General features: G+C 43.0%; 2 protein-coding genes across 4 annotated transcripts in view; one reads left to right on the top strand and one right to left on the bottom strand.

Moving 5' to 3' along the window:
* Positions 1–14,838, bottom strand: part of dnajc10 (DnaJ (Hsp40) homolog, subfamily C, member 10) — a 16,718-nt gene extending 1,880 nt beyond the window's left edge. The window contains exons 1-22 of one of the 2 annotated variants that reach the window (XM_070838657.1): positions 14,794–14,838; positions 13,201–13,464; positions 12,875–13,040; positions 12,701–12,751; positions 11,828–11,910; positions 11,468–11,599; positions 10,802–10,895; positions 8,444–8,521; positions 8,117–8,160; positions 7,010–7,075; positions 6,696–6,761; positions 6,501–6,590; positions 5,946–6,056; positions 5,723–5,837; positions 4,787–4,914; positions 2,979–3,095; positions 2,782–2,883; positions 2,481–2,541; positions 2,145–2,239; positions 487–620; positions 173–226; positions 1–37 (exon numbers count right to left, since the gene is read on the bottom strand). The exon at positions 1–37 is cut by the window's left edge and continues 111 nt beyond it. In XM_070838657.1, coding sequence (XP_070694758.1) covers positions 1–37; positions 173–226; positions 487–620; positions 2,145–2,239; positions 2,481–2,541; positions 2,782–2,883; positions 2,979–3,095; positions 4,787–4,914; positions 5,723–5,837; positions 5,946–6,056; positions 6,501–6,590; positions 6,696–6,761; positions 7,010–7,075; positions 8,117–8,160; positions 8,444–8,521; positions 10,802–10,895; positions 11,468–11,599; positions 11,828–11,910; positions 12,701–12,751; positions 12,875–13,040; positions 13,201–13,410 — 2,034 coding nt within the window. In that variant the 5' untranslated portion in view covers positions 13,411–13,464; positions 14,794–14,838. Of the gene's footprint in view, positions 38–172; positions 227–486; positions 621–2,144; positions 2,240–2,480; positions 2,542–2,781; positions 2,884–2,978; positions 3,096–4,786; positions 4,915–5,722; positions 5,838–5,945; positions 6,057–6,500; positions 6,591–6,695; positions 6,762–7,009; positions 7,076–8,116; positions 8,161–8,443; positions 8,522–10,801; positions 10,896–11,467; positions 11,600–11,827; positions 11,911–12,700; positions 12,752–12,874; positions 13,041–13,200; positions 13,465–14,589; positions 14,705–14,793 lie in introns of those variants that run through there. The other variant, XM_070838656.1, reaches the window with a different exon arrangement.
* A 2,094-nt stretch (positions 14,839–16,932) lies between these two features.
* On the top strand, positions 16,933–23,650 carry nup35 (nucleoporin 35). 2 transcript variants are annotated; one of them, XM_070838268.1, is made up of 9 exons: positions 16,933–17,180; positions 18,143–18,298; positions 18,396–18,532; positions 20,253–20,310; positions 21,210–21,318; positions 21,405–21,474; positions 22,955–23,083; positions 23,183–23,317; positions 23,423–23,650. In XM_070838268.1, exons 1-9 carry the CDS (start codon positions 17,168–17,170, stop codon positions 23,498–23,500), a joined length of 885 nt encoding a protein of 294 aa, XP_070694369.1. In that variant the 5' UTR covers positions 16,933–17,167; the 3' UTR covers positions 23,501–23,650. The 2 variants fall into 2 exon arrangements, with proteins under 2 accessions (XP_070694369.1, XP_070694368.1); XM_070838267.1 differs by having other exon boundaries at positions 18,143–18,310.
* The last annotated feature ends 281 nt before the right edge of the window (positions 23,651–23,931 follow it).

The raw sequence follows: 23,931 nt of genomic DNA, 5'->3' as shown, positions 1-23,931 counted from the left end.
CTCTGGAGTCAGGTCCACGGACGCTCTGGGTAAAGAGCTGCACACACACACACACACACACACACAGACATTAAGCCATTCCACATCTATAGGGCTCCACATTGATCTAATCATTGATCCTTTTGATGCCAGAGAGACAGAGAAAATACAAGAAAGGCAGTTAGTGTCTCACCCCAGTGCCCATGCTCTCAGAGAATGGGCGTCTCTGTGCCACCCATTATAACTCCTGAGGAGACAGAGGGACAGGATCAATAGGCTGACTGAAAACTAAATGTGACCGATGATTGTAACATTCACAAACAAATGTTTATGGATGTGATGGAAACAGACCTGAGTCCAACTGTACGTGTGGACAGAAGGACTGAGGTCAAACTGAAAACTTTACTTTATCTTTCTAAGTGTAATTCTGTGGTTTATGTCACAGTGTGTACACTACATGATCGTTTCTCTACACACAGAACCAGTATTTTAACATTTGGTACATACGTGTAGCGGCCCGGGTGCTGGGAGTTGCCGGTGTACAGGCGGATTTCAGGGTACGCCCTCACGTTCTGACTCTGACAGAACGACTGAAAGTGCTGACAGTCAACTGAACCGACCAGGATCTGACCTGAGAGCAGCTGGATGGTGACAGAAAGAAAAAGACACACAGACAAGTTACACTTTGTGCAATACTGATCGCCTGCTAACTACTATATAGATATATATATATATATATATCATACTGCTAATCTGTTAGTCACACTCCTCTCTTTCTGTCCACCCTCCTCCCAACACGGACCCCTACAGAAGCCGCCCACATTGTACCTGGTTCTGTTCCAGGTTTCTTCCTGTTAAAGGGGAGTTCTTCCTCCACTGTTTCCTAATATAATATCTGATGCTGCTCATGTGGGGATTCTTGAATCCTTAATGTTGAATTCCTGAATCGTTGGTCTCTCTCTAATTAAAGAGTTTGGTCTAGACCTGCTCTTTATGGAAAGAGTCTGGAGATAACGCTGTTGTGAATTGGCGCTATATAAATAAAGATTGATTGATTGATTGAACTACATAAACCTTCTGTCAGGTCCTAAAACTGTGTTGCTCCTGTACATGACTGAATGCTGCTGAGGTCAGACCCCATGTGCTGCATTTGCTGAGAGGGTTGTTTGGTATGGCCAACAAACAAATCACTGCATCGACAATGTTGTGCTTTTAGAAACTGTCTCCTTTACATAGTTCTTTCAACTCCAACTTATCTTGGTCACTGCATTTCCATGTGGTATCATTGCACCGCTGTGGCAAAGACAACCGGGTCAGTTTATAATAACTTTCAGCACTGCTCAGTTTAGGAGTTTTAGTTTTTTAGGTCACCGCAGGAAAATGTGTTCTTTGTCTAGATTGCCGAACCCTTATCTCAGCACTGTGATAGAGGCAGATTAAAACATCCGGTTGTGTTATTTACTGATCAAGTAGAAAGAATACCATCTGAATGGCAGTTCGGTTGTGCAATGGTCAGTCACTTCCTCTGTGCTGGTGTAGGTACCAGATCTGCTTGGGGTCCTGCGTTTACAGACTTAGGACATCATGACTGTCTGTACGTCAAGAAAGTGTACGAAGGCCATTTCAATTCTGTATTTAACTGTGTGCTGTAGATACATTTCTTCTTACAGTCTGGAAATAATGGTTACTGAAACATGCGTGGCTGAAGACATTCTCAACCATTATCCATCAAACTAGAGGTAAAAAAAACATCTTAAAATCTGATAAATTACAATATCCTATAATGTAACATCAACACACTGTGGAAATGAAACATATTTTCACATCAAACAGGTTTAAAGCACCAAACTAAATCAAATCAATCAAAATACTGGAATGGTGAGTTTTGCACATATTATAAGAGACAAAAGCTGCACACAGAGACAGTGTGTGTGCGTCTAGTCTGTGTTTTCAGCTGCTGATTCTGAGCCAGGTTGGGTTCTGACGGAGGCCGAATCAGCGTAGGTCCGCCGAAGCAGTGTGCAGATTCTGCTTTGTTTAGTCCGTGGCTGCCGCGTAGACAGTTAGCTTGTCAAAGCACAAACATAACCTGAAGTTTAACTGCCTATTTCAGTCACAGTATGGAGTATTTACACTGTGTATGTGATGTGTGTAGTGTGCCGTACCCTGGCCATGCGTCTCCACTCCGGCATCAGAGCCTGACAGGGACCGCACCACGGAGCGTAGAAATCCACCGCCCAGACCTGCCCTTCAGCTCGACCTACACAACACAGCAGGAGGAAACGGAACAGAGAAGACTAGTTAGTAACAGCAGCCAGGACAGGAACTAACTTATACCAGTCTTAGTTAATCCACCCTTCCTACAGGCTCTTTCTGAAGTTTTGACTGAGCGAATCTTTAGAGGCCGCGGTAAAAATGTTGGAACTTATTGAGGTCATAGGTGGAGTTACAGTCTGGCAGTCAGCACCGGGTTTATCTGTTGCTGTCAGAACCAGCTTTACCTTTGACTCTCTCTGTGAAGCTGGGAGGATCCAGGACCACCACGGACGGATTGACCAGATCCTGCAGAGACAGAAAGAATCTCTTTCAGCCAAAGCGGTTCTTCAATAGGCGGTGATGCCCTTTTCAGTTGAAAGCATTTTTGGGAAGGTGGCAGCGTTGTGCAGACGTTTTCTGTTCGATGACCTGTGTTCAAGTTCTGTCGCCCAGTAAGTCTGCACATTTCTGCATTAAACGTATCGCACCCAGTTAGAAACAGTGAGTAAAACATGGTCTTAGTATATAATTGATATGTAGTATCACCTCTATGAACTCCAGGATGCCGTCAGCTGAATGTTGTCCTTCATATTCATGAACAGAGGAACCGTTAAAGATCACTGTGGTGGGATAAGCCTGAATATTATACTGAGAAACAGAGAGAGAGACATAAATGATCATGATAAGTGTCTGTAGTGAGTTCGTAATTAATGGTACAGTCCACATACGTCGTACGTGCTTACCACAGAGCAGAGGCTATGGTGGATGGTGCAGTCCAGAGTACCAAACTTCATCTGTCCAGCCAACTGGATAGAAGCTTTCCTGAGTTCAGGCAGTAAGGCTCGACATGGGGGACACCACTGCACACACAAGTCAAACATTTATTAAATTCACACCTAAAGAGCAGTCTTTGTTGCAGGCCAGTAAGCTGTCGGCCCTCCTGAAGCCTGAAGCTCGCAGCCACGTTCAGCACTGTGCATGTCATTTACAAACTCAGCTCTGATTACATGGTTCTTCTCTCTAGCTGCTACACCAGAGCACAGCAGCCTCCTGAATCTAATATCTGATGCTGCTCATGTGGGGATTCTTGAATCCTTCATGTTGAATTCCTGAATTGTTGGGTCTCTCTCTAATTAAAGAGTTTGGTCTAGACCTGCTCTTTATGGAAAGAGTCTTGAGATAACACTGTTTTGGCGCTATATAAATAAAGATTGATTGATTGACCGATTGAGCAACATGGCTCCATGAGCGATGGGTTTCCACAAATATCTTTTTGTTCAAGTCCTGGTAGCTGCTTATAGTTATATGATTAAAAAAGGAGGTAACTGACTCAGCTTCTCCTCAAATTTGTTTAAAGCAGTTTTACATATTGGAGTTGGAGTAGAGAAGAACCAAACCAGAGGGAAGCAGGACAAGCTTCACTGGTTGTGACTTCAGTTCGACAGAGGACGTTTGCATGAGGCTGAACCCTCAAACTGTTGAATTTCAGGGCACAAACTGAGTTATTTGGAGGCTGAATTCAGCTAAAGCAGCAGGACAGAGAGTGCCTCTTCCATTCACCTGCTTTATGTGCATTTTCTTTGTTAGTGGGGTTAGTGTACAATGTATCTAAATCCTGACCAAAAAAATGAACAAGTGATTTGATTTTGTGCAGACAAAAGATAAATGAATGAATATTGATTGACTGATTGATTGGTTGATGACTGACTGACTGACTGGGAAACAGACTTAGTGCTGGTGTCCACAGCATGTGACTAGAAGTGAAGAGCTCTGTGTGGAGCGATGTGGAGGCTGTGACTTTCCTCACATTAATACATGAATACTGCCTGATTCCCATCATGTTTTCTATCGTTTCAGCACTGACTGGAGCTCATCTTTCATGGCGTCTTCTTGTTGGGTCCTCTTCTTCTGAAACGGTTTAATGGAACCAACCGGCGCCTGAATTAATTTGCACTAAAGCTGGATGGAAACTTGATTAACAACTTCCGTCTCACACACAAATTCAAAGTTTCTCTCTTGCCTCTCACGAGCCTGATACTCTACTTTTATTATTAAGCATGTAGATTCATCGATGTACTCTGACTGGACGGTGTTTTATCCTGCTGCCGTTATACTGATGTGAAACAATGTGGTTCACTCCTGCCTGCCTCTCTATCTCTTTTCTGTTTGCGTTGAAGGTGTGACACCAGCAACAGCCCTGAAAGTAAACAGGCAGTCGGGCAGGCTAGCGTGACAAGTAGCAAACCGTGAAGTATGAAACTCTCTGAGGTTGAGTCCACATTACCAGTAAAGGCGTGATCAGGAGGATGTGCTAAATGAGACATCAGGGACTGGCCATGTGTTACAAGTCAACAAAAAAAACAGTGTGTGTGTGTGTGTGTGTGTGTGTGTGTGTGTGTGTGTGTGTGTGTGTGTGTGTGTGTGTGTGTGTGTGTGTGTGTGTGTGTGTGTGTGTGTGTGTGTGTGTGTGTGTGTGTGTGTGTGTGTGTGTGTGTGTGTGTGTGTGTGTGTGTGTGCATCAGTCTTCTGACTAAAGTAGTCAGTTACAAACCGGAGCAAAGAAGTCAACAAGCCAGGGCTCCTTTCTGTCTGAAGGAAAGTTGTCGGGTCTCAGAGTCGTCACATGAGCGCGAACGCTGTCCCGCGCAAAGCCCACGATGTTATACAGCACGTCTTTACCTACACACAGGACAGACACACAGAAACAGAAATTTAGCAACTGGATTGAATCATGAATCAATAGAAAATTAATTGGCAATTGCTAATTCATTATTTTTAACCAAACGATTGGTCAATTAATCCGATCGATTCGGCTGACAAACTAACAAATTTAAAAAACGGGCAGGCCATACGGTTTGTTAAAAAAGAGAACCGAGGTGACAACAGATTAGAACAGTGACTAGATCTAGAGTCTAGATCTAGACTAGATCTAGAGTCTACAGTCAAGCCAGTGGCTGGTTAGCGGATACAGTGGTGCTTTGACCGGAGCACCAATGGCATCATGCTCACAGCGGCAACATAATGTTGACCATGTTCATGATCTTTGTTTAGTGTGTTAGCATGCTAACATTTGCTACATTTGATGGGAATGTCATTAGTTAACAGATATTTATTCACTCCCTATCCCATAAAGGCACTCAACACAGAACGACTGCATCAAGGAACACTTGTTATTTCATTTGACTGCTTTTATACTAATTTCCACTGATGTGGACAATAAAGTCAATCTAATCTAATCTAATCTGATCATAAACCAAAGTATTGGACAGAGTGTTCAACCTGTTACCAAAGGAAAAACTAAGGGATCAACAAAGCTACTACAATTCATCATGGGGGAGAGATGAACGTCAAATTTCGTGGCAATCAATCAGGACCAAAGTGACGGAGCTACAGACCAGCGTGGCCATCCAGAGGGTGGTGATGTTTACAGTATTCAGTGGAACACAGGAAGAGAAAAGCATAGTGAAGTACAGTCAGTAGTACTGACCGTGGTGAATCTCAAAGTCGTGGATTCCCAGTCCTTTGAAGACGGCGATGCAGGGTTTGTGGATGTAGAGAGACTGACACAAATCTGAGTTTGCTACACAGTCAACTCTGCCAACCTGGAAAGACAGACAGTCAGTCAGTTGGATGGGCGGGCAGGTGGGCAGACAGACAGACAGACAGACAGACAGACAGACAGACAGACAGACAGACAGACAGACAGGTACCTGTATGTGGTCATTTCGGACGAAAGCTTGTAGCTTCTTGTACTCGTTGGAGGCGGGGCTTCTGTCTCCAAATGAAAAACTCACCAACCAGCGATGATTGGCCAACTTCCTCTGGAGACCACAAGTTTTATGTCATTAAAGGGACAGTTTCCAACCAGCTTTGTTCAAATGTTACACTTGTTACAACCACAACGTTGGTAGTTTCCTCTGTGTCGCCTACAAGCAGGCTACGTGGCACTCCCTGCTGACGGTGTCCACTGGGTGATGCAGAATGTTTCATCTGGTGGACGTTTGCCGACTCTAGGGCTGTTGATCGATTGAATAACTGACTGAACAGTAAAATAACAGCAATCATTTTGCTGTTAAGTCAGCTATTCAATCAAACGACAGCCCTAGAGCGGGCAAATGTCCACCAGATGACGCCTCAGTGCAGGCGACACAGAGGACAGTTAAACATGGTTCAACATTAGCTTGCACTACCGACATTGTAATGATACAGATCCAGCTGAAAATCAGCAAAGTTTCCCTTTACAACACCTGAAAAATGTGTTGTACCTTGAAGCTGTCACTGGTCAGCAGTTCCAGATCAGGCAGGTGGTTGATGACCTGATTATAAATCTCTTTACTGTCCAGAGTTTTCAGCCACTGGAAAACATACACATTGAGTCAGTGCTGCGGTACTACACACAGTGTTATTACAGACAGCGCTCCACTGTTCACATACAGCCGGTAATGTGCCCTGTGTCCTACCAGTACACTGTCTTTTTGATCTAGAGCACTTCCAGGTGGGAACAAAGCAGTCGCTCCAGTGATCACCTGAAATTCAGAAAAGGGTTAGAGACTAGTATTGTAACAAACAATATCCACTGAAACTGAAACTACAGCAACTACTGTTACTGCTGAAAATAGATCTAAAAACAGTTCAGAGCAGCAGCAGCTACTATATTTAGCTGCTTTGTATTGGAAGTCTACTCACCAACACAGGACCAATGATCTATTTTTTTTCTATTCATGTAACATGTAAGTATCTTACAGTAATAGAATTAGTTTTGTAGTAGCCTTACCTGGAAACTTTCACAGAGCTGTTCCTCTGACATGCAGTCCATCCATCCCACTTTAACCAGACCATCCTTCATAACACACACACACACACACACATTCATTAATTAACCAGTAGGATCAGCAGAATTTATTACAACGAATGCACGGTACCCTCCAACAGTGTTTGGTGTTTAACATTCCATGATGTTACTAATTAAGGGATATATGATAATATGAAAATAGCAAAAAGGATTCTCAAATATTCCTTCATGTACTGTTTCCACCCTGAATACAGTATCACCAGATGCATCAATACAAGTTCTCAACTTTTCAACTGGTGTGCTTTAGGTGAGCAGTCGACATAGATTGTTGCTGTCCAAATGCAATTGCAAGTTTAATCATTCGATTATATGAAGACAGATGATTAGTCAGTTAATCGATAAACCCAGCAACAGAAAACTAATTGGTGCATGGTTTGAGATCAACTAATTGTGAAGGTCCTTTTTCAATTTCGTTCCAGGTTCTGAAATGTGAAGACGTCCTGCCTTAGTTGGTTTGCATCATAACAAATTGAATATTTGGGTGGTTTGGGATTTTTCATTGTTTTCTAATGTTTTATAGATCAAACAATTAATCAAAAATGGTTAAAATAGAAGTTGAGCTAGTCAATATCTCACCCAAAACCTAAAATGTTTCATCAGTCAGTAGACCTCTTTCACAGCAGACATTTTAGCTTTTAATTGCAGCAAGTACACTCCATTAGGTGAGCTAGTTTCAGGCCAGTCAGGTTTGTTTCTCCACTCAGATCTTAAAGACAGACTGCCCATACTGTTAATTGCAATTGGTCAAATCTGATTTGTGTGTCCAACTTATCTGCATGATTTACTACGGTCACAACAAATATGTCAGTAACTATATGGACTGGTGAGGTGCCTCTCCAAAATTGCTTCTTGTTCCAAGCCCAAAAAGTTGGGAAGCACTGTTCTAGATGAAACTGTAGCCATTTGCTCTGTGAAATAGCATCTTGTTCCACTGTGACAGTCAAGCTTTTATTTCTGTATTCATTTCTTCTCACATAAGCAGAGGCACCGCTGTGGGAAACCCTGCGAAAATATTATTAGTGTTCTCACCAACATCCCAGCCAATTTCTGTCTTGTTCTTGGCTCCAGGCAATCTGACCGAGAGAGAAAGAAAGAGCAAGACGCTTGTATCATTACTACATACACGCCAGATGAGACGCATAGAGTCAATTTGCTGTATACTTTTTCAAAGAAATCCTGAATAATACCAACATATTCCACGTCTTCATCGGAAAATGAATCCAAAATATTGTCATATTCAGAACAATGGTGGAATATCAATGTGGATGTTTCTAAATACAGGTGTGATGCATCTGGTACAGATTTGTGCCACATAACCTCTGAACATGCATGTGTGACTCTGTGTGTGTGTGTTACCTCCAGTGTCGGAGCAGAAGGTGATCAGCCAGCCGAGCCCTGATGAGAACGCACTCTCTATCTCTTTGAACACGTTACCTAGAAAAACAATGCATCGGCGTGGCAACAGTGTTAAAAAAAAAAAAACCTCCAAAGCTTCACGAATTAGCATCAGCAACATCTTGGGACTTTTTGGACCATATTTGAGGTGGTTGTGATGAACCTGATGGGGGGTGTACATCAAAATACATAACCCGACACTTCTTGTCACCACTAGGTGGCGCAAAGACTACAGTTCAAAACTGGCCTGTAGATATCTTCTGACCCGGACTGTCATCAAACTTAGTAAACTTGGTAAAGATAGGACCTTGTAGAGTCGAGTTACAACAGTTTGTGAACAGTTGGCTTGAATTTTGGGGGCGCTGTGGAACCATTTTGCCACGTCCATTTCAAAGACCCATAAAACACGTACATTTTTACCACGCCTGATGCATCCGCAAAGCGTTTGAGCATGTTTAGGCCCTCAAAAGTGGAATTTTAGCAAATAATAATAATAATTCTCTGCATTTCAAGCAGATCCTCGCACTGATGGAGCTCAGGCCCTAATCAATCAATCATCCATCCATCTACACCGCTTATCTGTCAGGGTTCCGGAAACAGTTTATTACCATTGATGGATCCACTTCCCACCCTGCCCCAGTTAACCATGGGGTGCCACAAGGCTCCGTCCTTGGTCCCCTCCTCTTCATCATTTACATGCTCCCCCTTGGCCAGATAATCCGCCGCCATGGTCTCCAGTTCCACTGCTATGCTGATGACACTCAGCTGTACCTCAACACCTCACCACCCACTCAGCTCCCTCCACAGTCCCTCGTCAACTGCCTCTGTGAAATAAAAACTTGGATGACCTCTAACCTCCTCAAACTCAACAGCAAAAAAACGGAGCTCTTGGTCGTGGCTCCCAGGGCGCTGCTCTAGAAGGTTGGAGATCTTCTCCTCCATGTGGATGACTGCTCCATCTCTCCGTCCCCCGAAGCACGCAACCTGGGCGTCATCCTGGACTCCACCCTATCCTTTGAGTCACACATCAAATCTGTCACTTAATCTGCCTTTTACCACCTCAAAAACATCTCCAGACTCCGTCCTTCTCTCTCTGATTCTGTGGCTGAGACCCTAATCCATGCCTTCATTACATCCCGGCTGGATTATTGTAATGGAGTCCTGTTTGGGGTCCCCAACAAAGCCCTGGACAGGCTCCAGTATGAGCAGAATTCAGCTGCCAGGGTTCTTACCTGCACCAAGCCTTGGCAGCACATCACCCCCACCCTCATGCTCCTACATCGGCTTCCAGTTAAGTTCCGCATCACCTATAAACTCCTTTTGCTGGCCTACAAAGCACTCCACAACCTTGCCCCACAATACCTAACGGACCACCTCCACCAGCATACGCCTTCACGGAACCTGAGGTCTTCTGACTCAAGTCTCCTCTCCGCACTAGGAGGCGGACTTTTGGGGATAGATCATTCAGTGTGGCTGCCCCCACCCTCTGGAATTCTCTCCCAACGCTAATCCACCATGCTTCATCCTTGGACTCATTCAAGTCAGCTCAACATTTGTTCACTCAGGCCTTTGGCAGCTAATCTGTTGTTTTTTTTGTTTTGTGTTGTTTTATCTTGTTGTTTTTTCTTCGTTGTTTTGTCTTGTCTGTAAAGCGTCCTTGGGTTTTTTGAAAGGCGCTATATAAATGCAAGCTATTATTATTATTATTATTGTTATTAGGGTTGCGGGGGAGCTGGAGCCAATCCCAGCTGACTTCGGGCGAGAGGTGGGTTACACCCTGGACTGGTCGCCAGCCAACATATAGAGACAGACAAACACTCACACTCACACACAGGCAATTTAGAGTCACCACTTAACCTAATGTGCATGTCTTTGGATTGTGGGAGGAAGCCGGAGTACCCGGAGAGAACCCACACTAGCATGGGGAGAACATGCAAACTCCACACAGGAAGACCCCAAGTTCAAACCGGGATGCAAACCTGGAACCTTCTTGCTGTGAGGCAACAGTGCTAACCACCGCACCACCATGCTGCCCAGCAATCAATCAATCAATCAGTCTTTATTTATATAGCGCCAATTCATAACAGCGTTAACTCAAGATGCTTTCCATAAAGAGCAGGTCTAGACCAAACTCTTTAATTAAGAGAGAGACCCAACAATTCAGGAATTCAACATTAAGGATTCAAGAATCCCCACATGAGCAGCATCAATTAATAAAGACACATATGAGCCAGATAATAAGACTGAACAGCAGTCTCAGTCACAAGTCTGGAACAAGAGGAGACAGAAACCGAAGATGATGAATAACAGAGTTGTTACCTTGCCAGAGCTGCGTGACGGTTGTTGTGATGAACTGCATGGAGAAGCTGACCAGGTTATCTTTGGAACGCTCCCCAATAAACTTCTCGGGTCTCTACGGAAAAAACAAACAAAATGTTAACTAAACCTGACTGCTCTGATGCTAACCTACTTTCCTTGTTGGGAAATTCAAAAGGATCAAAATAGATAACTACTACAACAGCTACATTTTAACATGCTGAGACATGGAGGTCGTGTTCTAGATTTTGTTAAGTCAGTAAAACTCAAAGTTTCATCACTAGTCCAGTAAAATTCAAATCAGATTATGTGATGGAACGGATGTCTTTTACCTCCAATAGGAGACACACCAAAATAAACTATAGAACCAACTAGCTAGCTTACCTAATGAGATTATACATTAACAGGTTCAACCTTAGCTTACAGTAAAATATACTCTGTCGGAATTGGATTTGTGTACAAAACTGACTTTACCTCTTAACCAAGCTGGAAGAGTCTGCAGAATTTTATTCATGTAAACATTCCAGTTGTTTTCAGTGTAAACACAGAAAGAAGATTTGGATCGTTTCAAATGGAAATGAAAACAAGTGGCAAAAAAAGAAACCCTGCTGGGTTAAAATTAGAACATGTTCCAGCTGCAAGGAAACGATTAATAGGCAGTGAACCAACCTGTCCTGCTCTGTATATGTACAGACTGGGGTAGCTGGTGATGCCTTTCCTCCTGCACAGGTGGTTGTTGTCTCCACAGTTCACCGCTCCAATCCTGATGACTCCATCCATCTCCTTGGCAAACTCCCTCCACTACGACACAGACAGACAGGTCAGTTAGAGAGACACACGGAAAGACAAAAAAAATTATATCTAAAAACACAAAACTGGAATAAAAAGTGAGAATTGAAGGAAAAAAGAGCTTAAAGTGGAATTGAAGAATCAGAAATGGCTAAAGTGAGCAGTAAACATTTGCATACATGGTTCAGTGTTTAGGTTGTGTGTGTGTGTGTGTGTTAATTATGTATTTTAGTGCATTACCGTCGGGGCCAGCTGGTGACAGTGAGAGCATCGTGGGAAATAGAAGTTGATGAACCAGATTTCTCCAGAGTTCACTGCTGCCTCTGAAACACAAACCCAACACGCACCCTCCAGTCACTTTCTGATTACCGGTCTACCTGTCAAGTCTGCTATTTCACAAAATGTACTCATGCTTTAGTGCCTTTGCTGTCATCTCACAGCCACAAAAACCTTGGTGATGGTCCCACTGGCACCAAAGAGAAGCAAATCCATTATACCCGAGTAGAGATAAAGGTGAAGTCTGGGTGAAGTTGTACGACTGTTCTGCTCTTTGTTAAGGGGTGTACATGTGAGAAAGAAGGCAGGCTTGAATAACGAGACACTACTGAAGTTGCTGTGAGAGAAAATTGTGGATATGAAGGAAAGTTTCATGTGTGTGTTGACATGGTTAGCTGACCTGAGACCTGAACCTCAAAGTCCTTCACACTTGGCATTACTAAGTGAGCAAGAGAGGTAATGATAAGATGTCGACCTCGTTGATGTTCCCGACTCGCCTGATAATAATGGAACCAAGGTGGTGTGATTGCAAGACGGAGGACACACTCTGTTTTAAAGTAACTGTTGACTGCACTGTGTAATGTCAACACAATAATGACACCATAAGACAACCTGCTTACACATTAATACAACAGGATGTTTTACTTTGCCTTCACCAGAGCACTGAGATCAGGGTTTGATCCTCTTCATCCTCGGCTTTAAGAAATGTCAGTGACGGAAAGATACAGGTTTAGATACAATCAGAAACTGAAATCACTGGCTGCAGATAAAACATGGCAAGAAAAGTTAGTGTGGAGGTGTGAAAATAAAGACCACGTTGAAAGTAGGCACTCTTACCAAAGTCTCCACTGTCCAATGTGATGATCTCCAAATCATCATCATAGATACCTGAGACACAAAGACAGATTTTAAAATTAACACTTTAAAACTGCAAGTTTGTGGTTTTCAGTATTCTAATGTCCTGTCACGGTTTCAATACAACAGGTGTACATGGTTACGACGGAGACTCACCAAAGTCATACCGGTAGTAGTTCCAGCTCTCGTAGCGGCCCCCCTGCTGTTGGTCGTCCAGTCCCTTTTCTCCATACTTATCGTATTTCTTCCTGAGGTCTGCGTCCTTCAGAACCTCGTAGGCTCGATTCACCTGCAGGAACTTCTCGTGGGCTGAGGGGTCGCCCTAAAGCACAAAACGTTCATCAGGGTTTTGCTTATACTGGACAGGAGTGTGGTCAGGGTTTTTGGGTAGTTCAAAGTTTAATCGGGATATGTAGGTGTTTCAGGGGTACACCAGGGGTTGTGTTCAAGTTCATGTTTTGTGGTTTCTCTGAGTAACTCACAGGGTTTTTGTCGGGGTGGATGGTCAGTGCCAGTTTCTTGAAGGCCTGTCGTATCTCTCTGGTGGTGGCCTCCCTGTTGACTCCCAGCAGGCTGTAGTAGTCTTGGCTCTCCGCCCAGACCACCACCAACAGGACAACAAGGAACAGCGGCAGCAGCATAACCTGGACAGGACGAGGCTGCTCGACCCCGAGGACAGCCCTGTGCCCCATCACCGTTCCTCCCAGTACAACCACAATGACCAGCAACTACCAGAGCGCCAGCAGCTGGAACACACACACACACACACACACACACACACACACACACACACACACACACACACACACACATTATGTTTTGTAGTGCAGATGAGCAGCTCACTGCCACCAGGTCTACCGCTGTGTGATAAAGATGCTGAACTAGACTTTGTAGCCATTAACAGCCTCCATTCATGCGTGTGAACAACTTCTTTTTAAAGCAAAGATAAGGAGTAGAAGCATCATTACTCAGCATGACATGGTGCATTACGTCACAACTCTGTTATTTGCTCTGTGTTGTGCTTCGTTTTCTGTGTGTCTGAATGCAGCACCTGCATCAGTGGCTGGGGCGGATCGCCTTAGAGCATGGGAGCGGCTGGAGGACCGTCTGCTCAGCGGCCAGCTGGGTCCCACCATCCCCCCCCAACTTTATGTCTTTATATCCTACTGGGCCTTCGGTGTGTTTGTGTGTCACCGTGGCCGTCCATATAATATTCCCCATATAGTGTTGCCTTGGTGATAGCGACACAAAGAAAACGTGTATCCTATTTGATTTGGCTGACTCAGACTGCCACAATGTACTGTACACAATACTGTAGATTTCATCTGCAATCTCTAAGAGCGTGGCTGCATTATGAGGAGAGAACATCAGGGTCAGTATGAACAGGAGGAATGAGTGCAGCCTTTCAGTAACACTTTCAATGTGCATGCAGCTTGTAAATATCATATTATGATGGACCTGAAAGAATCTGAATCTAAATCTAACCTTGGTCAGCTGCAGTCCTCTGGACTAATTTGAGGAGCTGGGACCCTCTTGGATGTTTTAATTATCCCTCCCCAAAATCTTAATGAAGTTGTATGTATGTACATTGGCAGCCACTAGCAACATTTTTTCAAAATAAAAGGCTCATTTTCTATTGAACAGCAAAGAGCAGGTTAAACAGGGGTTAAAGAACATCCCTGTTCATAACCAATGAAGGAACACTGAGCAGTATAGCACAAACACACATCACAGCTTTCAGAGAAGACCCTTGTGTGTATCTAATTAGACTGTACTGAAGGTAACCAACAGTAAAATATGATTGATGAAGCGGATAACACGTTTTAGAAAGCAAGTAAAACCATTTTAATAAATACAAAACGCTGTCTTACACAAAGTCACGGTGTTCCTCGGTGGGTATTTACAGTTCTCTTGGGTTTTGTATCTCTCTTAGTCAAGCAGAACTGCTAAAATACGCTAAACTGAGCTAAGCTAGCTAGTTGGCTGCGTGTCTCCAGTCAGCACCTACTATTACAACTTGCTAACTAATTAGCCTGTTAGCTACACCGCGACATCATGCAAAAGCGAACCTTTACCGTAAGTTTGATTCTGAATCAGGCCGCGGCTCCGTCAGCTCAGACGTGTCTCAACTTACAGAAAGTCTCAAGATCCGCATCCGAGTCCGGCTCAGACCGGCATCAAGCGCCCCAAGCTTACACACTTCCCTTCTGCTCAAGACTTTTCACAATAAAGCCGCGTGGATAGCCCAGGCGTCGGGGTATTAGACGAATATATCTTAACCTTGACAATAATTTAATCAGACAAGCTATGTCATCACTCTTCCTTTGTTCGGTTGGCTTAGATTTAGATTTAGCTTTATTGTCCCAGAGGGATCATTGTTGTCACGGCCAGTTTAGTACAGCTTTGTGGTTTTATTTTGACAACAGAAGAGTTACGCTTGCCGGTAACTTGACGCCAGGCAGCTTTCCGATGACGCAAAACGTTGGTGCTTTCAGGGACGCACGTTTACAGACAGAAAACATGGATGTGAATATATTATGATGAAATGGCATTTTATTATTCAGATTTAAAGCCTAATTTGTTACATTTCATGATAATGATTAGGCGCTGAGCTTTTTTTAACAGGCGATATGTTTTTGATTTTTAAATTTTACATTTTACTTAATTTGTTCATATGACTATTTATATCATAATGTCTTGTTTAATATTAAAGTTTCCCCGATCTTTTCAGGAAATGTTGAACTATTCTTTTTTTTTTTTTTTGGAACTTTTTATTTTGATTTTTTTCCCGTAACATAGAACATTATCTGAGACAAGATCGATGATGTAAAACCAAAAAAAAAAAAAAGGGGAGTACAAAACATATTGCATACATAAATATTGTTGCATATGATGCAAATGTACATCAGATATACATTATACAGTGCAATAATAAAGACAAACAAACAGAATAAACCTACAGACAAAATAGATAAATAAACAAATAGAAATAAAATTAAAATTAAATAAAAAATTAAATAAAATTAATGAACAGATTCACTTCATGTCAGGGCCTGTTTCCATTACTTAAAGAACAACTTCATCCACCCAAATAGTTTTTGAACTATTCTTTAACTGTTCCAAAAATTGTGGCCAGTGAATAATTTAAAACTGGATATTCACAGAACATAAATGAAGCCTTGGATAGCATCATAATGATGATGTGTGGTAAAATGTTTAAAGTGGTAGAGTAGGGCTAAACAGGTCAATTAAAATTAAAGGGTAGGTTCATACTTCTTTAGGTATCCTGAAACAATAATCACATGTTCGTATGTACATTCAAGCGTTTTTTGTTCCGTAACTCCTGTTCATACTTTATTCAGACATTGCATGAAATTATAACTGTAGATTTGTCTACTTTTCTCACATTGAAAAGAATGAATTTATTCATGGTCAGCATGGAAAATAGGAATTATTACAACAGTCAAAAACTCCTTCGTTGTACATATAGGCATGGGGGGTTGTTTTAAAAGAGCATTGAAAAAGATGAACCTGTCCTTTAATTGAACAAATGAATGATTGGATTTGCCAGAATTTTCTTCAATTAAATACAAAACTGAAATGATTGTTTTTGGAGACCAGACAGTTACATAATCTGACTTTCTGTTTTGCAATGAACTGCTCAGACTTCTCAGATTGCCTGAGGCAGGTTTGATTTCTGTCCCCAGAGTCAAAACTAAACGTGAAGAGGCAGTGTTCAGTTTTTATCTTCAACAATCTCCAAGAAAAACTGCATGTCTGCTTCAGTTCTCAGCTCTTTTAAACCAGCTTTCTGTTTTGCAACTCTGCCTTACTTTTCATCAAAGAAATGATTCATTCTTGCACTGTACTGTAACTGTTATTCTTGTAATTCTATACCTGTCTCTTACTACTTCACTTTTTTTTATTTTTTGGCATCTCAACTCTTCATTGTATTTAAATATCCTTTCATAATGGAGTTCTATTGCACCTAGTCACAGTGCTTTTAGTAATTTAGGCCTTTAACTTTAACCTTAAGTCTCAGTTCATCGTTATCAGAGCATTTTTTTTAAGTCTGTAAAAAAAAAAAAGTCTGTAATAAACCGTAAAATACAGCTCCCTGAACACAGCTTTATAATGACGTTGTCTACGTGTGCCGGAAGTGGTCCTATTAGCTGTAATGATTTTAGCTTGGAGTGAGCTCGCACGAGCGGCAGCCTTGAACAGAATCAAGCTGCAGGGGGCAGAAATACCTGATTATAAACCACGTAATCTCAGCTAACCGTATACCTTAAGATATCGTTAAGATCCACTCAAGTAAACGTTTCAGTAGCAGTGAGCTATATTGAGAAATCAGTTAGCTTTGCTAGCCACGGTAGCTCGCTCGCCAGCCCTTTGCCCGGCGTCACTTCCTACTTTTGAAAATCGCGGTCAGAAAGTTCCGAAACAGAGATGGAGTTACAAGGTAACTTGGCTTTTATTAAATCTTTATCTGTTGCTGTAATGTTCTGTTGTTATTCGTGTATTTAGCATTCACCGGTCTGCTCTGACAGCCTGTTAGCTCGACGTTAGCCGCGAACCGTGGTGTTTATCTTCGTGTTTTGGTTCTTTGTCTAAGGTGAAACAAGTTATTAACGGGTCCTAACCAAGTTATAACCGAGTTAAAATGCTAGCCGCGTTCACACAGAATAATGCCAGCACACACGTGACTGTCTTTGCGTTGTGGTTACATTTTCTGCGCAGTAAGTAGAGCCGAAGCGGATTGATTTCGGCAGTCCGGCCCGGACACAGCACAGCTTTTATTAACACACCGATTGTCACGTGCTGCATGTGTGAGTGTGAGAACAGCACCGTGCCTGTCCCGGGAGGATTCACATCTTTATCTTTCTTTAAAGATAAAGATCATTGTGCACATGTGTCCATCCTGATGGACACATGTGCACAATGATGCCAACTTTTGCCAAGTGACTGTTTTCTGATCCAGTGAAGATGGTAGTCAGAACTGACTCAGTGCTTTGCTCAATCTGTGCAAGGTAAATGGAACATTTAAAGTGTATTATTACTTTTGTTGTACGAAATGAGCAAACAGGCACAGTATGCCTCCTCTGGTTCAAATGAAGTTGTGGCTTAGGAAATATTTAAGTCTGTGCAGCTGCAGTTTACATTAGATGAATGGGACCAGTCAGCCCTGCTGGTGACCACTCTCTCTTTAATCAGTCAGTCAATCTTTATTTATATGGTGCCAATTCATAACCGCGTTATCTCTACCAGGTCCGTGTTGGGTGGAGGTTGGACAGACAGACAGACAGACAGACAGACAAAACTAACAGCAACTATAGTACTGACCGTAGGAATGTGACTAATAATGAGCAATATGGTAACACTGAATATATGAATAATAACAGTCTATTTGTCCCTGTCTCTCAGTGGGAACTGAACCAATGACGCTGGGCTCTCCCACCTCACCCAAACCGGCGTCTGGAGCTCAGTTTCTGCCCGGCTTCCTGATGGGTGACCTGCCAGCTCCAGCCACCCCCCAGCCGCGCCCCTTCAGCCTGTCCTCGCCCCTTGTGGAGAGCACAGGTATGCCCCGAGGTCAGCAGGTAGACGCCCGTCTGCACATCAGCTGATTGGTGTTTATGCTGTAGATTCATTAGTGTGTCCTGTCCTGCACTCTTAGTACTGGGAGGTGGAGGAGGGAGCTCTGCCCCACAGCCCGTTGTCCCCACTCCCAAGGACAAGAGTGGAGCCCCGCCTGTTCGCAGTATCCATGACGACATGGTTACTGTGACAACACCCCTCAACACCCACAGGCAGGTTAGTACACAGGCACTGATGGACACTTGAAGGGGTCAGCAAGGTATGTTGACCCTAAAGCCAGGGATGTCGGTGTCACGACATTGGCTCTGATTTAACCTGGCTAGATCACCATGGCAACTTAGGCTGTCTGAACCAGTTTTGGCTTCAATTGGCTATGAAAAGCACCGTCCTCTTTTCCCCCAACAGTGTTTTTATGAGCGCTGTAGATTCTCAGCTGAGGGGAGACGTTATACTGTATAAGATTCAGCAGCTACAGGCCTCTGTGGATCAGGTTTCACTTATTCTGCAGCGTTCCTGTCTCGCTTTATGTGCAACAGTTTTTATATTCTTATATACCTGACTGAAGAAGGGGGGCACATGATCAATTGCTCCTTTTTTTTCCCCCAGTCTTTACTGAAAAAACATTCAGTGATTTTGTGTAGAAGAAGAGTCAGAGGTGCACAGAGCCTGAAGCAGAAAGCCTGAGTTTACACAAACCGGTGATAAACACCTTTGTAATACCTGTCATCTCTGGATGAGAGTTTAGGGTTTGTGAAGGCAGCTCAGACAAAGAAAGTCTGGATATGTTGAACTTGCTTTGTAGTTCATCCCTCAGCTGTCTGTTGCACCAGCTGAAGGTAAGTTTGAGCGTCAAGTCAACACAAACAGTGATGCTGTAACTAGTGAGTTTGATTCTACTTTGTCCTCCACTCGTGCTTTAACTTATCTCAGACAAAGGTAACCAAAATGTTGTCATAGAAAGTGACAGGAATTAAGAGATCTACAATTGAGTTTGTCTTGTAAAATGTATGTGATCACATATGAGCTGTCTAACATATACAGTAATGTTAATATGTCAATAATTCCACAGCCAATTATCAGTCGCTTCCACTACACATCGATGATTTTCATGCAGGTCACATACACTACTCACAAAAAGTTAGGGATATTCGACTTTCAGGTGAAATATATGGAAAATGTAAAAAGTGAATGCTACAGTGATATTATATCATGAAAGTAGGGCATTTAAGTAGAAGCATGCAATGGTAATTTTATTCATCTTAAACAATTTATTGAAAGAAAATCTACCAACAGTGGTAGGTATACCACAACAAAACATGTTCAGTGTCTCAATAAATTGGGATGTGGCCAAAGGACTTCCACTCCTCTCCTTTCTGTGACTCTTCCAGTCTCTGTATCACTGTTCCAACCTCCTGATGACACTCTGTGACCCTCTAAGCTCAGTGAACACCTCCGTCTGAGGACTTCCTGTTTGAAGCCTCCAGTGTTGAGGTGCTGCTGATCAACTGTTAGGTGTCGTCTTGGTCTCATGATGTCAGAATGTGAACAGCAGGATGAGGAGGACTGTTTAAATACCAATTCTAACTGAAGCAGGAAATGTATTGGTGGATTCATGGATCAAACCTGTTGTGAATGTTGCTGTTAAGCTTCTTGTTAGAGAACAGCAGCTGGTGCAGAAAGTACTGAGACACTGAACAGTTGGACATGTGCATTCAAAGGTTTAGAGAAGGTCACATTAAGTTCACCTGGAAAGGTTAGAATGCATTTTAGGTTCATCCTGAAATTTCACCTGAAAGCTGAATATCCCTAACTTTCTGTGAGTAGTGTATATAAGATGAAAACACTAACTCAAGTACTAAAAATTCCATCTCAGTGGAAAGATGAAGTCAAGAGAAGCCATAACATTTGTTAATTTTCTCTTTCCGTCTCTATTCAGTCATTTCCAGTTATGCAGTCTCCTCTGTCTGCTCGTGGGGCCTCGACTCCAGGAACAGGTACACCCTGATACTTTCACTACTACTGGTGCTGCACTCTTGGTGGCCCATGTCCCCATACTTCTGTCTACTTTTGGCCTGGGGCTCTCTCTTCCTGGTTCAGCCCTGCCCCTTAGTTCCAGTGAATATAACTCGTAATGCTACAACGTCACATGCAGTAATATTTCACACGGTAGTATTCTTCCAGTTCTTTTTCACTTGAGCGTGAGCTAATGCCATTTTTGACTGATGTTTTGTTAGTACACAATATTGTCTCAATTAGCTTTTGTTTATTTCTAAAGTTTAATTTTTATTTCAGTTAAGTAAAATGTTTTTCACACCTAGTTTTAGTTTTTACTTTAGTTTCAGTTCACTATAATAACCTTGCTTTAGGTGGTGAGTTACTTTACCAAGTTAACTACCACTGAAGAGGTGTCGGGTACTTTCAGTCAGTTAATAATGTAAGAACTTTAGTTTAGGTGTGTTTCTAGAATATCTGACATGCGCTCTTTGCTGCTTATGTGCCGGCTGGTTTGACAGAACAGAGCGAGGGAGCAGCAGTTGACAGGTCCTGAAGGACCCCCCAGGCTCTGAAGAGCTGGTCGTCTGGGTGGGAGCTGGTCTCTCTCTCACTCTCTCTGCTCAAATCTGCCAACCTCCTACTGCTACACTCGCCACACTTATTCCATTGTTGTCTCACTATAACTACACTCGCATGGCGAGACGGTACACAGCAGTGATGCTTCTTCGAGTGTCACATATCTGAAGCTCTGTCTGCCTGTTCAATGATGTACGTCCAAAACGTCTCATTTGTAAACGCGGTAGAGAAATGAAGGCGGAACATGAATCCAGAACCCTGCCTGTATTCACCCGTCTGTCTCTCTCTTTCCCTCTGCCTGTCTATCTGTCTCTGTCCTCAGGTGTGCAGCAGGTATGCCTGTCTCCAGCGCAGGTGGATCCCTTCTACAGTCAGGGAGAGACTCTGTCCTCTGAGGATCAGCTGGACCAGACCTGGGTCACTGTGTTTGGGTATTTATGCTGCTAAATAACTGCTGCTGCTCTGCCTAATACACTGTGGATACAGACACATGAACTCTGTTTTTGTGTTATGTTAGTTTCCCTCCGGCATCGGCCTCCTACATCCTGCTGCAGTTCGCTCAGTATGGAAACATCCTCAAACATACGGTGAGACACACACACACACACACACACAGTAAGTCCTGTCCGGACTGGTGTTACACTTTTATTATCGACACACTTTTAGCAACTGGAGTTAAAACACACTAGAGGAACTTTGTGATACTTGGGTAACTTTTGGCTGTGAGGAAAATAGAGGAAATGCAGATCCACACACACTGGTGAGATGGTTGAATGAAGCTGAGCAAACCACTGTCTGTCAGCTGTCTGTCAGCTGTCTGTGAGCACACAGGGCAGGTAGCCAAGTCTTGGCTCTGATCCCCATTAATGTTACCCACAGCAGCTCAGCACTGTCGAGTCTACTTCTGTTCACATCACCAGTAATCCTGAAGCACGAACTGTTTTAAAACCGGTTTGATCTTTGAACAAAAAAAACGTTAACACCAAATACCACTCAGTGTCAGACAGGACTCAGCCTCTCCTGATTGGAACATAACGAGAACCCATGAATGAGCGCGTAGAGGCTCCACAATCAGGCCAACTGGACTGAGGGACACAGTGGAGGCGAGATATTTTCATAGGTGGGAATGCGAGGTAGATGTATTGCCACCTTTTGCCCTGACTGTTTTCACGCAGTGTTCACAAGTCTCACTTGCGCTCACTGGCACACCTCTTCTGCCAGCTTCTAATCTTCTGTAATCACTCAGTAGTGGCTCACTTTATAGCCTAAACAGACGTAGTAATATGTTGGTCATGTTGTCTTATTGCTTATTACTAATGTAGTACAATTTGAATATGACACTGTTGGCGCAGGTTCCTGATGTCTGTCCCATCAAACCGGTAAAACTGGAAACTAGGGACCAGTTTCCAGTTTTACCAGTTTGCATTAGAAAGCAATCTCATCAAGTGTCTTGATCAATGTAGTTAAAATATGTGCAGACACAAAAAGGTAAGTCAAAGAAGTTATGTTTTATAGTTCCATTTACAGCTCCACCATAACTTGTATGAGAATGATCACAGTGAATGCATTACAGATTTGGGAATAAGACTGCAACACATTTCTTTTTCTTGATTAATTGATTATTTTTCTGGTCTATAGACTGTCTATCTTGGTTTACCAGAGCTCAAGATGACATTTCCAGAGGTCTCTAAATGTCTACTTGTTGTACTATCAACAGTGCAAAACTCAAAGACATACATAAGCAGAGAAAAGCAGTATATTCTCTCATTTAAGGAGCCGGAATAGGACATTTTGCTATTCTTTTTGAAAAGTAAATCAGATTATTACTATATTTTCAAAATAGGTACTCATTAATTTGCAATTGGTCAATTCTTTGACTTATTGCTTCAGCTGTATTTGGGACTTTTGGAAAATGTTTGAAAAGGAGATATCGGTACTCTCCTGCATCCTGATCAGTGAACTTTGGTTTATAGACAACGGAGAGCCAGAAGCTCGGAAACCTGCAGCTACACCATCAGCTCAGGTTTTTGAGGGGTGTTCATGTGAATTTTGATGATTTACTGACAGATGGCATCTCCTGGTAACTGGATGCACCTCCAGTATCAGTCCAGACTTCAGGCCAGGAAAGCTCTCTCTAAAGACGGAAAAGTGTTTGGTGATGCCATCATGGTGGGAGTCAAACCCTGCATAGACAAGGTCAGTACCTGTTCGCACCCACCTGCCTGTCCGATTGGTCCTCCGCATCAGGTGGTTTGAAGCTTGAACTGAACAACGTTGTTTCTCTGTCTGCCACAGAGTGTGATGGACAGCTGTGTAGCGGTCTCTTCTCCGCTCTCCAGCTCCTTCTCCTCCTCCGTCCTCCCCTCCACCCCTCGCTCCGCCATCAGGCCACTCAGCGCCGCTTACAGGAGCTCCAGCAGCGACTACCAGGTAACCTCTGACCTCTGGACTCGCTTATGGTCTACTCTGGAAAATCAACTCATCTGAACTGTGCATTTGGTTGACCTAAAGAAATACATGTGTGTCCTACTTTAGGTGGTAGCAGACAGACAGACACCCAGGAAGGACGACAGTTTTGTTTCCAAGGCGATGGAGTACATGTTTGGCTGGTGATATTGCACAATGCATCATGGGATACCTTCAGCCTCGGAAGAGAGTGGCGAATTAATGGACGTGTGTGTGTGTGTGTGTGCGTGCGTGCGTGCGTGTGTGTAATCCGATTTTTTTATGTTTTTGTCTGAATAAAGTTTTTCTCTACTTGAATTCAGTGAAGCTGAAGTTTTATTCAGAGATGACGTTCTCTCAGCAGTTTTAACTTCACATCGTGTAGTTGTGCGTTTACATTTATATGCCATGGCCAAAAGTTAAGGACACTCAAACATGTCGTTGTGGGACATTGTATTCCAAAACCACGGTCAGTTGACACTAAATTGAAATACCGTATGTTGTAGCATTACACATTGAAACTTCATTGAAACGATGAGGCCCAAACCAGGAGAAACAGGATCACACCCCAAAGTACACATGGAGTTGTAGACAGCAGT

Source organism: Pempheris klunzingeri, chromosome 10, assembly GCF_042242105.1.
Source record: "Pempheris klunzingeri isolate RE-2024b chromosome 10, fPemKlu1.hap1, whole genome shotgun sequence".
NCBI classification, from domain to species: domain Eukaryota; kingdom Metazoa; phylum Chordata; class Actinopteri; order Acropomatiformes; family Pempheridae; genus Pempheris; species Pempheris klunzingeri.
This window is presented reverse-complemented; position numbering and strand designations above follow the sequence as displayed.